The sequence below is a fragment of the Chenopodium album genome, chromosome 3 (assembly GCF_948465745.1).
Source record: "Chenopodium album chromosome 3, dcCheAlbu1.1, whole genome shotgun sequence".
NCBI lineage: Eukaryota > Viridiplantae > Streptophyta > Magnoliopsida > Caryophyllales > Amaranthaceae > Chenopodium > Chenopodium album.
The window spans coordinates 48556510-48573356 of NC_137836.1; the positions used below are offsets into that span (position 1 = coordinate 48556510).

Below are 16847 nucleotides of genomic sequence, written 5' to 3' on the forward strand. Positions count from 1 at the left end.
AATTTTTTGTTTGCACCTTCTAATATATGGTTCTAATGTGGAAACATAGAGGCTATGTTAGGAGAAGCCAATTAACCCCGGAAGGCGGTTAGATTGGACCCCTTTACTTTGGTATTCATGCATGTTTAGTTTACCATTGATTTGCTACTTTGTTATTGCATGATCAAGCGTCAACTTCACCTACCCATTTCCCTTGGTGCCTAGCTATATTAATTTTAATCCATTTCGTTCTTAGTTTAACCTCTTAGTTATTCACACTTCTTGTTCCGAGATAGCTTAGACCCTATGTAATGAATGCAGTGCTTAAGCATTTCTCCCTGTGGTTCGACCCCTCTATTTACCCTATACTCGTATTAGGTCAGTAGAGCGTTATAAATTCATTTGATTTAGGTGTAGTCGCTCAACGACACGATTATTGCCTTGTCACAAAGGCATACAAATAAAAATTCAATTTGCTCCAAACTATTATTAAGAGAAATTGGTTGAATATTAATGCAATACATAATTATAAAATATTAGTGATCACTTCGATTAAATAATAAGATTAAAAAGGATCCTAAACCGGTCATCCAAATTATCTTATTAGACGTGATTTTCAATTTCATATTCCTTTTAACATGCAATATGGTGATCAATAAATATAATAAAATAAGCATTAATATTGTAAGCATTCTAATAGTAAATTGTTAGTCAAATCAAATATAAATTAACCTAATCATGATACTAGCAATAAGAATAAAAATAAGAGTAATCAAGTGATTAATTACTTACTTTCTGCGTTTCCTTGAATTGCTACATCATGAATAAATTGTTACTAACTTTATTAAAAATAAATCAAATGGAAAATAAATTAATGTAGAGTTGATTTGGTCCAAACCCTCAGTCAATTATACCTTTCACGTCTTGGTTTAAGGACGGTACCTCGGGTTAAGTATGGACTCCTTGGAGTGCTTAGGGGGAGAATGGTGTCATTAATATATATATATGTTTAAGGCATGGAATATGAGAGAGAGAGAAGAGAATGATTTTTGATGTAAAAGAGAGAAAGAGAGAATGATTTGATGCCCCCGAATTGTAGAAAGGAATGGGGTATCTATAGGGAAAATGAGCAGAGGAAACACACAGAACCCTAAAAAGATTATAAAAAAAAAACACCCTACAAATAATGTCGCGACACGGCAAAAGCATGTCGTGACACGGCATGTCGTGACACAACAAGGATTCCCGTGACGTGAGACAGATTTAACCTATAGAGAATAAAAGCACGTGAAGAACTACGCGGAGAAAACACGGAAAAATACCATGTCACGGTATGTGTTCCACGACACGGTACAGATTGCCATGACACGACAAAGTCCACCGTGGCACGGTACATTATACCGTGTCACGGTGGAATAAGCACGCGTGAAAATGCGGAAATGACGCGGGAAAAGAACCGTTTAACGGTATATGTACCGTAACACGGTACAGATTGCCGTGACACGGTGCTATATGTAGTGCTACGTTAGATATTGCCGTGTCGCGGCAATTTTGCTGCTGCGCGGCAATTCCAATTTATTATGCGTTTATAAAATTATCATAACTTTTGATTCGTAACTCGGAATAAGGTATATAATATATCATTGGAAAGCTTATTAAGTCTACTTTTAACCCAACTAAAATCAGATCAAAATCATTTGTAGATTTTAAGATATGGTCGTTTTAGTAGAAGGGTATCGATTTTGGGTCAAGTTTAGTGTTTGGCTCATATCTTCTTCGTTTTAAATCGGAATTGGGCTTATGATATATGGTTGTAAAGCTTATTTCAAGGCCTATCCAACAAAATAATAATTGGATCAAAATTATTGGGCCATAAAATCATTTTCTCTCGGTTTTGTGATGTGGACACGAAAAGAGGAAAACAAGCTATGGTTTAGGGAAATAAGCTAGGAAATGGATTGGTTTATGAAATGTATTGGATAGAACATGAATTTAAGCACTCCAAAGATTAAATACTCAACCCGACCAATAATGGCGGTGAAAGGTTGTTCATCATCGGGTTTGGTTTTGGGGAGACATTTTTAGGTGTCTACAGAAACATGCACATCATTCTGGGACACCCAAAAAGGAATACAGGCACGAAATTATGGGACGAAGGGAGTATTTTACAACTAAAATAGTGACTAATTTGACCAATGGTGAACAAGAAAGACTAGAAGGGTGGGGCCCACTACAATACAAAATTGTCAAAATGCTCAACTTTTCCCCTTTCGTTTACAACTGGAATTCTTGAACTCTAACTATTAGTCATAAAAGACACTAATATGGGCAAAAAGGTAAATTCAAAAAAAGCAATGATAAAAAACATTCAGGTAAAACAAAAAAGAAAAAGCAAAATAAAATCTGTTAAAAAAATGCCCATTTTCAATTTTTTGTTATATTTAGAACAAAAATAAATTTCTCAAAAAAGAAATTCTGGAAAATTGAGTTCTTCGTTCTGTATTTCCTCAAATGGAGTTCTCAATACATGTCAAATTTTAGAGCCAAAACATGGCGGGAACAAACCGTTGGTGTTGTTCTTATTTTATCTTTTGCTGTTGATGATATTTTTTATGATACCAACGAACTTCTTCATGATATTCTTTTAGATACCAACATCCTTTGTTGGTATTCTTCAACGGTCCTTGATGGTATTCCTTTTTTCTATTTGTCGTTGATGGTATTCTTTTAGATACCAATTATATTCTTTTAAATACCAACAACCCTTGCTGATATTCTTCAACAATTCTTAATGGTATTCCTTTTTTCCATTTGTTGTTGATGGTATTCTTTTAGATACCAAGTACAATAAACTTTGACTTCAATTTGTTGGATAATATAAATTAGAGAGCTTGTTCATCTTTCAATACTCAATAGCAATTTTGTAATTTTGTTCATCTTTCAATACCCAAAAAATTCCAACACTTACTTGGCAGAACTATTGCGATTTGGGCATAGTAAGGTGGAGGAAAATGAGAACCAAATTAAATAACTCAACAAGAACAACAACTAGGATCTCTTACCTCCAGTATTTGGTGTAAAATATTTTCCCTTATAGAGAAATCTATTTGAGGAGATGCCTTAATATAAGCTAAAATTGGAAGGATTTCTTTTTTTTGATTAATGGAGTTTTGTTTTGAAGCTATAAGATTATTTACAGCTATCCTTTAAAAAAAAAATTGTTTTGCTTTTGCTGTTTTTTACTTTCTCTTTATTTTTCTTAGAATTGTCTTTGTAGATTCACTATTTTGCCCATATTAGTGTCATTCATGACTCTAATAGTTAGAGCCAATAATTTCTTTAACTGGAACATGTTTAATTTCATAATGAAATAAATTATTAAAAATAAATATTTAGAAAATAACTAGTTGAATATAACTAGTTTTTTACCCGGATCGGATCGTTGAATGTTTAATTTGTCAATTTGATTGGACATTAGAGGGACGAAACTAAGAAATTTATGGTGGGCATATTTGATGCCCTTGCCCATAAACGGTTACAACTTTTTTTTTTGTTGCACATCAACGGTTATAAATTTTCAATAGTGAATGAAGGTTAAGAAGAATTATATTTGCTTTTTAATTGAACAATAAATAATATAACAATAACATATCGTGTAGGAGCATTACAATCAAATTAGAAAGCTACAATGCGTAATTTAAATCATTCTACTAAACACAATAAGAATTAAGAGGCATTGATAGTATGATGGTAAATGTCGTTCTTAATGGTTCAAATTATAACTTAATCATTAATTGACATTGATTTTTGGTATTTAGTATAGATGAATAGGTCTTGAACATGTCATTGGTCATGTGACGCCACATATATCAAAAAGGTGAATGATACATGACAACAGTACGATACCATGTGTTATCCCTTTGAGTTTTAATAATATTATATATTAGACTTCATTTGATAAAATAACCGGATCAACAAAAATAAGGTAAACTAAACAAGTAAACAGAGTCTTAATCTCTTCCAAACGATAATAACAATGTTTGAATTAGGACTTGAAGAAAGGTACAGTAACAATAAATTACTCAATTATATTACACAATTTGTAACGTACAAGCGTACAACAGTAGAAGTACTTGCTAAAAACCTCCCAAAACTGCTACCTGCTGCGGCACCTAATTAGCTCTGCAAACTACAAAAGAGAGGAAATCCATCACCGTCCCCAATATTACAACCAATTTACAATTTACACTCATCAATGAATTTTTAATTTGTCAAAATGCAATACAAACAATAATTACTATCCCTTCCAATATACACAATAGCGTTCCAATGCACAAATGATTCCTCAAAATGGTAATTCTCGCTGGTTTTATGCTATTCAGAAAACACAGGTCATTAGGGAAGTTACTGCCAATTGGCAAAGTGATCTATGTCTCTGACGTGTAATTTTACACAAGAATAAGTTCTTAGCAATGGTTAATACCAATGCGATCAAAATGCCTTCCTAAAGGCATGTCTCCACAAACGAGCAAGCCAACTATCATCATTACATTTTGAGCCTGTAGTTCTTTGCTCTCGGATATCTTTGGATGCTTCATCTGTGTCTGAATTCATGATTGGTAGGGGAACCGCTAACTCAGCTGATGCCCCTACAATATGATTCACCATTTCTAGGACATCACTCATCTTAGGGCGTGATTTTGGTTGTCGAACTAGGCATCTGTTTGCAACTACTGAAAGCTTATGTATGGATTTGAGAGGATAGTTTCTACCCAGCCTTGGGTCTACAATCAGCTCAAACTTTTTCAAGTCTGAAAGGTATGGTCTCACCCAATCTATAAGTCTTTGCTCACTCTTAGGGCGGTTTTTGTCTATAGGACGTCGTCCTGTGATAAGTTCATAGAGGAAAACCCCATAACTCCATACATCATTCTTGCATGTTAGGCGTCCTGTTCGAATGTATTCAGGAGCAGCGTATCCCAGTGTTCCTACAATCTGACAAAAACAATAATCATAAAAAAGAATTCGTCAAAAACAGGTCAGTAAGTCATTTAAGAATGACTTAACAGCTAGAATGACACCACACAATATTCCATTAGTTGCCCTACAGATGAAGTATTCTGAAATGGTCTTTGAACAGGCCAATCAATATGGACATCACTAAATCACTATTTTTGTTACACTAAAAGATCATCCTCTAAAAGGATTACTGGAGCCAATCAATGAACATGTGATCAGATTACGTGTAAAGAACAGTCCATATGTAATATAGAGGCATATGCCTTGTTCTCCCCACCATATATCCACTTTTTTCAAGAAAATATGTCCGAATAAGTAAAATTTAGGTAAATAAGGATTACCCAAGTTAAGAGAAGATAAGTTCAAATAAGTTTACTTTAGGAGAAATATGAACTACACCAGAAAAATAAGTTCTAATATACATTCAGTTCAGAAAAAATACTCACAAGTTCAAACTACTTCAGAAAAATAAGTTCCAGCGTGATTTTTCAGCGATGCTGGCGACTGAGTTAAAAAAATAAAAATAAAAATAAAAATAAAAAAACCTTAAAATGTATGGGAAATGAATCTTGACATGTAGACCTGGTTATTGAGTGGGTTAGGTTAGCGTCGGTGTGGTTTGATAGGGAAGGGTCAGAACTCAGAAGAGGGTCACATTTTTTTGGACCGGGTTGGGTCAATGCGGGTTGCGGGTTGCGGGTTGATAATGGGCAGGATAAAGAATAAGCAAGAAAAAAAGATGGAGAAAGATAAAAGTGAGTACAGTAAATTCTAAACAATAAATTAAATAATTTTTAATTGCCTATTTTCTCTTTCTATTTTGTATAAATTTGGGCTAACATTTTGGCCCTCGACAATTAACGTTCATATGCAGAAACCCTTCACGCTGGCCAAAACCGATACTCATTAGGCTACCATTTCCAATAACTAGAGGTCCCTTTTGAACACTCCCACCGTTCCAGAATAATTGACAGTTTGACACACAATTTATTGATACATGAACTTCGACTATATCTATTTAGTAATGTATGTAAAACACTGTTATCATGTAAAATGATTTTAGATAAGTATTAATGTGAAGTTTCATAATAATATCTTTTTCATAGTTTTTACTAATGTTTAATTACATATATTACCTCCGTTTCATATTATTTGCAACGATTAGACGTTTTTCCTCTTTACTTTATGTCAAATCGTTGCAAATAATATGAAACGGAGGTAGTATTAATTATCAAACTCATGCATTGACATGTGTGTCAAGTTTGACTATGTCTTTGGAATGGAGAGAGTATCCATCTTTTAAGGCCTTGCGTGGATTTAGAGGAGCTGTTAGGGGGTAATGAATAGGAGGGATCTATTAGGGTGGACTAATTTAAGGGGGTAACAATCAGGAGTGACTAATTAGAAGCAGGTTTGGTGAAAGATAACTCATTACAAGGTATTATTAATCTTTAATTTTTTTATGGAGCACCACTGTTATGCTTCCATTCAAACTGTTAATCGTCCAATGGTATATACAAAAAAACATGAAATTAATTCCCCAGATTATGAAGCAATTCAGTTTGCTTCCAAAAATAAATGAAGCAATTCAGTTACAACATGAAAAAAATCATGAAATCTGGCTAATTAACCCAATATAATCATGAAATAAAAGTCTTATTAACAAACATGAATTGATCCCAATATTATTAACCCCTCTCATACATCTCGCATTTTTTTAAATCAGAAATAAAAACTTTTAAAAAAAAAAAAAAAAAGGATCACAATAATCGTATTATGAAGCATATATATACAGTCATGATTTACTAGAAATTGAATAATATATGTACTACTAAATTCTGCACAATAAAATAAAAAAACTAAAAAAAAAAACAAATCTTCTAATACTACCTCCGTTCCATATTATTTGCAACGATTTGACATAAAGTAGAGAGGAAAAATGTCTAACCGTTGCAAATAATATGAAATGAAGGTAGTAATAAAATTAGCAAATATTGCATGCACACTTCATGAATGGATGAATTCCATAGAATGCAATTACAAGAGGAGAGAGGGTGAAGGATGGGTAAATTTTACCCCGAGCTCTGGGCCAGAGTAACATACTACCCTGTATTTGAGAGTAAAAATATTGGGCCAACTTTATTAGTCCAATCCAAGCATACGGTTTTAGCCCATAAAATTTACCCCTTGAATTATTCTGCCCCAATTCACTCAATCCAGGCGGGCCCTAAGTATAATTTCTTTCTTTGCTTTTTCTATGAGGGTGAAAAGTCTAGTAGCAAGAAAGAATGAGAAGAAATCTAGAAAGTTGAAACATACAGCAAATACATCTCAGACATTCTTGTTTGAAATGCCTTGAGGTGTACAGCAACATAAGGCTAACAGCCTGTCTGGTGGCTGGTAATATATGGATTTATTGGTAATGAAATTATACATATTTTTGTAAGGAATGTTTCAAAACATTCTCTATGGTAATACTTTTCAACTTCAAGTATTCATTAATTCCCAATCATGCATTACCACTCAATGACCTTTATAGTAATATTTTTCACCTTTAAGTATTCATCAATTCCCATTACCATTCAATATCACCTCTAAAATAGTCATGATTTGTAATAAAATAGTAAAGAAAAACACATGCATGGGAATAAAGTTGCATTACCATGGACATTAGCAAGTCATTGCAAAGATCTTTACCATTACCACCATTTACCTACCACATTGGAAGTGGCAGTAAAGTCTGTCAAACAAAAACAATTTAAAAGCACATACTTTGGATTCGCCCTTCAAATGTGAATTAAATCAGATAGTATTTATTAGGATACCGATACTCCCACCCTGTCGTAATATGTCCTTTTTACTCATTTTCTAAATACGCCCTTGAAATTTGGGTCAAATACATACAGAATTGGTTTGAGTCGTTTGAAATACCATCGTTAATACCATCAGAATTTTATTTTTTTTTTAAAAAAGTATTGCTTCAGAGAATCTGATACTCTAATTAGGATGATCGAATGGATTAACAAGAAAAAATGGTGTAATGATTCAAATTATATGCTAAAATTTAGTATTTAGAAAGAAGCTGATTAGGGGGATCCTAATTCCTAAGAATCCTGTTGCATACGTGTGTCATACAATGCATTGAAATGTGCAATTTTGTATCATAGAATTCAGAAAGGTCAAGATTTGAGTAGCTAACAAATGAAAGAATCAATAACATACCGCAGTTGAGACGTGGGTCAGCCCATCGGGAGGGCCCAACCTGGCAAGCCCAAAATCAGACAATTTTGCATTCCATTGCTCATCCAATAGTATATTTGAGGATTTAAAGTCTCTAAAGATAATCTGTTAGCAGAAAACTGATTAGAGAAAATGAAGGTAAAGAAGATTGATTTAAGAAAGCAACATTGGCTTCATATCCACATACTCCATATATGATACTCCGTATGCAACAATACTAGAAAAGTAAACAATGGAGAAATTTTTTCATATACAACTAAAGTAAGGGCAAAGCAAATAACAATTCTAGGATAGCAAATATTTTGATTTAATAAAAGTAAAAGCGAAAAGACACTACTTTGATTACAAATAAATGTGGATTTGGAATATACATCTACCTGAAAATCCATCTCTTCATGAAGGTAGGTTAAACCACGAGCGGCATCCCTGGCTATTCTCAGTCTCATAGCCCATGGGAGAAGTGTCCTAGACCTAGAAGATAAATGATCTTCCACACTTCCATTAGGCATGTATTCATATATCAGAAGTCGCTGAATGCCTCTTTCGTCATCGTCGGCACAATAACCCAACAATTTGACGAGGTTAGGATGCTCCACTACTCCTAGAACACTAACTTCTGTAACCCATTCTTTATGGCCCTGTAAGACAAACATAACACAAAATGAGCAGCTGTTTTATGTCTAAGATCTCAGTCAAATATTTGTAAATCATCTATGTACAAAGTACTTCATCCGTTCTGTTAATATTGCAACAAGGAGGAAATTACGCATCCCAGAACACATTTTATATGCTAAATATTTATAATTGTGTAAGAGTAAAAATTATAAGAAGTTGATATTCTGAAAGTATTATGTGAGACGAATCCAACAAGATCCCACTTGACTATATTTTGCTTAACGTATAACTCATATTATATGGTCAAACAAGAGTGATGAATAGTGCAAAAAGTCCATTGTTGCAATATTAATAGAACGGAGGAAGTATTACATTTTGATGGCATAAAAATAATATAATCGTGCATTTTTCTGACAAAGGCAAGTTCTCGTCATAGTCTTCAAAAAATAACTTGACTTGGCCAATCATGCAGTATTTCAATATGGATCTCAATGAGTACAAAAAAAATTAAGTTCACCATGTTACTGAACATTTATCACACTACCTGGAGGCTCTTCTGTTTACTCAAATATCCATAGGGTTTATGCAATTCTTGCTGCAAACATTATTGTTTTTCTTTTTTAAAAGGGTTGTTTCAACTATTGACAAAAATCCCAATCATCATCAGAGTTAAAGTCATAACGCATCCCAAACAAACTTCTAATAATAAACTATAGCTTGAACATAAGAGCTTCATTTCAAGAAAATTTACAAGGCTTCAGATTGCCAAGGTTAAAGCCTCACAAATGGCTTCCAAACACAATCAAAGGATAGATGTAAACACGTAGTAAAGAAGAACAAAGAACAATTATAGATCATTCAGACTGCAAGAGACTAATCTTCATTTAAGGAAACCATAGAATCATACTTGTGGATATCATACTGCTAAAAGCAATGTAATATCTTCTATAAGAAGATTAATCTTCATCTAAGGAAACCATAAATTCACCTGACACGTGGACACAAACTATATACCAACAGCCTAATCTTAATGCCAGGACAAATTTAGAACTCTTATCCAATTTCACTGCTCTCTGAAGGACTTAAAAACTGTTTCTATGACAATTTTAACTGCTGCATGTGAGCACTCAGCAGGATTACATATCAGGATGCTAGTTCACCAAAGTATGATGTTAGCTCAGCATAGCAGACTGTTAATTCTGCTGTAGGGTTGATATTGATGATATTGCTCAACAAAGTATGTGCTTAGCTCTTCGTACCAGATCACACATCTTATTCCTCTTCAAAGATATCTCTATGCCTTCTTTTCCTTTCAGTATGTTCTCACAATCACTCTTGCTTCGACCAACCTTTGTCAATACAGTACTTTCCCTGAGCTTCAACATGGTAACACAGGGAACCATCAACTCTAACTCTTTGATAAGTTTCTTTATGAATTCCTTAATATATGCTTAAATTCGCATTTAGCCATTTCCATCTGACTGAATTCTTTTGTTCTGTTTTCTCATTGTCAAAATATATCATTCTCTGTTAATTTAACCAAGAGCAAGGTCAAACCCTTTAAGAATTGGCAATTATACAATGCAAATTCCATCATCCTGATCCAAGATATAATCAAACTTTATGAATTTTTTTTTTTTAAAAAAAAATTGAATTAAAATACGTGAACTCAGAAGTTGGGTCATGATAAAAGTCCAAGGATATCAAGATATGATAATTTCATGACTTATTCTTTGTGTACAGAGGGATAATTCAGAAATCAGCTGAGATTTGGATCAAACTACTATAGAGTCTGGGACACATGCACACTTTAAGGAACAATTCTAAAGGCATTATGTTAACAATGTTATATTTCCCAAAGATATGCTGTTTTTTATAGTATAAAAAAAAAAAAAAATTAAATAAATAAATAAATAAATAAAAATTTGCTTATTTTACGACGATTAAAAGGCTGTAGGTAGCAGATAATACTCTTGCATGCATTACAGATTGCACATGTGACTTAAATGTAACACCATAACTCATCACTGCAAAATCAATATCCAACACAGCCTCTTACCAGTTTGAAGAAGTGTACTGTTATGCGAGATATGATGACGTGGTCAATACTAGCTTTAAGGTCAGGCTTACCTTATGCTTGGCTATAAAAAAGATGCAAAAGAGTAGCATAACAATTCTAAATTGTATCTGATCTAGGTGCATCAAATATATTTTCACTCATTTCATCTAATAATGATTCATTGAAATCTTCAAAATGTTTTAGTGAACTACCATTCTACCAATCTGCTGATTTGGATATACACAAGCAGTACTCTTTCCTACCCAATAAAAAATTGAGATTGACTACTATTTCTATGAAAGTAAGGTCTTGTAGTTGACATTAAGTTTCTAATATCCAAGCTTGGGAAACCTTATGCTTAATAAAGTAACAATCAACCAGCTTTCAGGACAGTAATGCTGAATAATGTTAGATCCAATGTTAAATCACATCATATCCGACATCAACTGAAGGTTTAAAAACTGTTGGCCCAAGGTAAGATTGAGTGTAACAAGAATTATAAATTATATGCATGGGTTGACTTATACTTATAGTATGCAGTTTATGTAAGCTCACGGTACAAATCGCATAACACATTTCCTCTTAATAAATTTGTCATGGTCCTTTCTTCTTTCATATTCCATACTTCATATTCTTGTGTTATTCATTATTTTTTGTTAAGTTAGTCCTCACAAGCCTTATGACTTTCCTTTTGAGGTTATTGACAACATTGTGATCTTTGCATGATTTTATTTATTTATTTATTTTTTAAATTCAGTCAAAGTTTTATCTTTCGACGAATTAATGCATCTAACAACTCAGATTCAAAGGTTTAGTGCGATAACTCATCTCATTCATTAAGGTGAGGATGTGACATTGGGATGGAGAATAATTGCACTTAAAATACAAGCAAGACATCCAATGAACAACAACTTCATAATTAAGAAGAAGAGAAACAATAGGTAAATCAACAACTTAAAATAAAAAATTCCTCTTATACAGATATTAACTGCAGTATTTGTGGTTTTCTATGGTGAGTTCCACTGAATTACTGAGAGCATAAAGTTGAGTTAAGTACAAATATGGGGTCTAAGTTTTAAAGTTTTTCACCTTTTGGGACCTATGTTTTTTTTTTTTTCACCGTTTGGGACCTCACATGCAAATTCCGGTCAAAATTTAATTGAGTTGGGTTAAAAACTTAGTCCCTAAGTTAAAAAAACATAGTCCCCTAAAAAGTTGGTAAAAAAAAAACTTAGTCCCCTATAGATAATTAGATACTCATAGATGACACTTATTTTTCTTTTTTTAATTTAACACCCTCTCTTCTTTTAGTGTTGCTCAAGCGTTCCTTTTTTAGTGTGCTGAAATGTAGTAATAATTTTGACGGAATTATGCATACAATTTAAACAAATTACGTATATCATGCCATTTTACACTAATATTATTTTGCAATTCAATTTATATATATTCACAAACTATGCCGCACCAAGAGTTTCATGCGGCGAGATCCGATATTACAGGAGCTAAAGCATCAACCAACAACGACTCCGATGATGATGGCGAAGATGAAGATGAAGCTCAAAACCCCCTTAAAATTTTATAGTTGAATCAAAATTGGTGTGATTTTTGGTTGCTGGACGCGTTGTGGACGGTGGTTGGAGAACTTGGAGGTGGTGCTGCAATGGTTGGGTGATTTTGGGTAGGTGAAGGTCGTAGGGGTTGCTGGGAATAGTGAAGATGGCTGCCCAAATGCTGAAGGAGAAATTACATTAAGTTTTAATTTTTTATATTTTTTTTAAAGAAATTGCAATAAGGGAATCAACATCATTAGAAGATTACCGATTACCATCGATTTTTTATAAATATTTTTATAAAATTTTATTTTTTTTAAATTTATTAATGATTCACCTGTGTTTTTTTTTTTTTTTTTTTAATTTATTTGACAGCATTTATGTTGTTTTTTTTTTAAAGAGAGGATTATGTTTTTTTTTCCCTAAAATTAGTACTAAGGAACTAAGTTTTTCTCAGGTGAGTTAATGTGAGTTAACTTGCCGGATTCTTAACTCTAGGTCCCAAAAGGTGAAAAAAAAAAAACTCAGGTCCCAAAATGTGAAAAACTTAAAAACTTAGACCCTAACTTTGTACTTAACTCGCATAAAGTTGCATATAATTTATCCTTTTTACTGCTCCATTTTCACAAATCACAATCTTAGTTCCTTATTGATGAAGAAAACTTCTTTTTTATCATTAGATATAGCCCAATAAATTGCCTATCTTTAACCATGGAGGGATACAAGCTACTGTGTCAACCTTTATAATGAGAGGAAACAAACTACCCACAGCTGAAAAACCTAGATCAAAAACCATAAATGACATGTATTTTAAGCTAAAGTACTTTAACTTGAATTTTAGTTTCGCAAGAGTATATCCATTTCATCACATTAGTAATGAGCAGTTGCACACTAATTATCAAAATCATATCAGGAACCAAGAATTGGTGAGCGATATAAGTCGTTTATGGTGTCACTACAAGGTATGTTATTCATGAAAAGGATTCCTCCCCCTCCCTCACAACCCACCCCCACAACACAAAAGAAAAATTGTTATAAACCTTACTTCAGCACATTTGTAAGAATTCTAAGAGACATCTGGGATACAAAAGATACTATTTAGAAAGAGTAGCAGTTGTAGTAGTTCTATTATGTATGACTTTATAGTAGATGTTAACTAATGGTTAATGGTTAGATACTTAGATGTTATTGTTAAATGTTGGCCTATGTTCAGCACAGATAGATGGAGTGATAGAATAAATACAACAAAAGTTAAACACTAGACTAAAAGCTAATTTTGGTAGTTTTTGGATAAATTCAAAACACTACCCAACTTTAAAAGCTAGTGCTCACTACAACTTTGCAGAACACTATATTCAGAATTGGTAATGTTTAGACTAAATCAAAAGACTTAAAACTAGATGATCTTGGTCCCAGAGTTAGAAAGTTTATCATCTGGGAGAATTCATATAAGTTTTTGAAGCAAGAAAAATGAATGATCTAGAGAAGTGTTGAAATAAATTACTTGCCTGCAAACCTCTTTTTCCTAGCTGTTTCACAGCAACATCTACCTTCACAGACGAATCCTCTACACTCTTTATCATACCCTTATAGACACATCCAAATCCTCCCTCTCCAATTCTAACAGATCGGCTGAAACCTTTGGTGGCAGACTTTAGCTCTTGAAATGTGAAGACTCTTAAATTGGATGTTGATCTCTGAGACATGCTAAAAAATGAGTTTTTCCTGATGGAATCTGTGCTTGTATCAGATACATTTTGTGAATTGAATTCGGAGCCTGATCTATTGACTTCTTCATCACCAAGGGCCGAATTTGAAGACAAATTAGATACGATCTTCATTGCCTTTGGCTCCCCTTTCTTGGCTACTTCAGAGAAGGGAAAACACCCCATGGCTTCTTATTAAGTAAAATGTTGTGCAAATACTACATAAGAGAATCACAAGGGAAATAGCAGGTTAGATTGATAAACTGGAGAACATGATTCAGGTATATATAGAAAGATAATCAAACTAAAAAATGTGATAAGAACAGTCATTGATTAGCAAAGCCATACTAATCCAGAAAGATTAAGGTCCAGCATTGGCAACTACCTAAGAACTGATTAGCTGAAGATACAATATTTAAAACCTAAATGCAACTATTATATACACAAAGGAGCAAGAGAATTGCAACTTGCTGGAAAACGCCATTACAACATGATATAGGTAATACAATTCACACTTTGTAAGGGGATTTATACTTGTTTTTACTTTCTCAATGTTCTATCTTTGCTACCAAGGAACGATGCATCTCAATAAAATTTCTACGGGGGAACACATCTGTGGAGAAGATGGCACCTCCAACCAAGGTAGGATGTATATAAAACACCAAATACAGACAATTTACTTAACCAATAGGTTTATAAGAAGGTTTCATTTCTTTTGTTCTCCATTTTGTGACAAACTCAAGTTACTAATAACCAAAACTTCATTTATTCTCATCCAAGCTCGAACTATATACAAGCAGGCGAAGAAAATAATCACATTCATTAAGATTGAAGGTCAAACAAGCCCCTATCCATTATAGGAAACATTACTCACATTGGTTGTTACTTTTTTTAACATGTCAAGTTTGCTAGACTATCCATACACCCGAATGAAATCCATCAAAACACACTTGGCAATGATCCCTGGATCTCCAGGATCACATATCCTTCCCCGCTTTTCGATTTTGAACATATTACAAGAAATTATCTAAAATACCCCCAAAATCAACAACATAGAACTTCCTAATTGAATTTTTCATCAAACAATCTAAAAATTCTAAAAATAACCAAACAACTTACCATCCAAATGCAAACAAAACTTACATAAAAGGAAACATACAAATAAGTAAGCATTTATTACCTAAAATAGAATCATAAACCAAAAATAAAACCACCCAAGAGCAACAAGATATAAAGTGATGAAACCCCTTAATTACCCAGAAATCAACTTAAAAAATGCAAACCCAACAAAAAAAAATGATCATATTGAAACATCAACAAATTCAAACCCCCCAAAAAAATTTATTTCCATATTTCAATCTTCAATACCAAAAAACAAAAAAGACACAGAAAATTGAGCTCAAATTTTACCTTTGAGTTAAGTTTGCGGGAGTGAAAGAGAGATTACTTCAGGAAAGAAAGGATCACATTCAAAGAATGGAGCAAGTTGCAAGGCTATCCATGAGAGAAGGAAAGAGCGCAGAAAATCAGAGGAGATGACAAGCGATCTTCTTTATTTTTTTGAAGGAGACAAGCACTCTTCGTAATTTAGAAAAAACACGAGAAAGAAAGAAACAAAGAGAGAGAGAGAGAAAGAGTTTAAAAGTCTTCACACGGCAGGTGGAAGTCAGCTTGAAGTACCAACCCAAATGAGACTCTCGCTTGGAAAAGACATCTCTATCTCCGAGGATTGTGCTTTTAATTTTTTTGATTTCGATAACTTTTTCTTTTGGCAATATTTTGTCTGCTATCCTATCTACTACCTCCGTTAACAGTTATTTGCAACAAGGGGGTAACACGGATTCCTAGGCAAAACTTTTAAAGTATGATTATTGAAAAATAAGGGCACTTGGTTAAGTATTAATCCTACCTAGAAATAACAATTAAACAAAACCTATAATCACCTAAACTCAAAACCACTGAACCCAGAGACACCACCGACAACCACCAGAACCACCAAACCCATCGACAACCACCAGAACCACCAATACCCAGAACCCAAAACCACCACCGAAACCCACCCACAAACCCAACCACCACCGAAACCCCACCACAAACCCACTCCAAACCACTGAAAGTCCGAAACCCAACCACCAACTCACCCAAAACCACTGAAACCTAACCAACGAACCCCCCTCCCCACAAAACCCAGCCAAAACCACCGAAATCCCACCACGAACCTTATCATCACCAAAACCACCAAAATCCCACCACAAAACCACCGAAACCCCACCACGAACCCAATCACCACCAAAACCACCTAAATCCCACCACAAATCAACCAATACCACCGAAACCCCACCACAAACCTAACCACCACCAAAACCACCGAAATCCCACCACAAACCCAACCAATACCATCGAAACCCCACCACGAACCCATGCACAAGTGCACAACTACCGAAACCCAACCACGAACTCAACCACCACTGAAATCCAACTAAACCCACCCACAAACGACCCCAAAAAACATGAAAATCCACCCATAAGCCACCAAATCCAACCACAAATAAAGCAAACCACCGATAAATAATCAGATTTGAAACCAACAAGTAAGATAGTTTGGAATTTGAAGAGAGTTGATAGTTGAAGAAGTTGAAATGAGTGGTGGAGGAGGAGAGAGAAAGATGATACGAGAGA

General features: G+C 33.9%; 1 protein-coding gene across 2 annotated transcripts; it reads right to left on the bottom strand.

Annotated features, from left to right (window-relative positions):
• Positions 1 to 3989: 3989 nt before the first annotated feature.
• On the bottom strand, positions 3990 to 15848 carry LOC145623975 (serine/threonine-protein kinase PCRK1-like). Of its 2 annotated transcripts, none has more exons than XM_081676894.1 (5): positions 15616 to 15848; positions 13971 to 14386; positions 8616 to 8876; positions 8221 to 8343; positions 3990 to 4974 (listed from the first exon to the last, which is right to left on the bottom strand). In XM_081676894.1, exons 2-5 carry the CDS (start codon positions 14352 to 14354, stop codon positions 4471 to 4473), a joined length of 1272 nt encoding a protein of 423 aa, XP_081533020.1. In that variant the 5' UTR covers positions 14355 to 14386; positions 15616 to 15848; the 3' UTR covers positions 3990 to 4470. The 2 variants fall into 2 exon arrangements, with proteins under 2 accessions (XP_081533020.1, XP_081533019.1); XM_081676893.1 differs by having other exon boundaries at positions 15579 to 15847.
• Between the last annotated feature and the right edge of the window lie 999 nt (positions 15849 to 16847).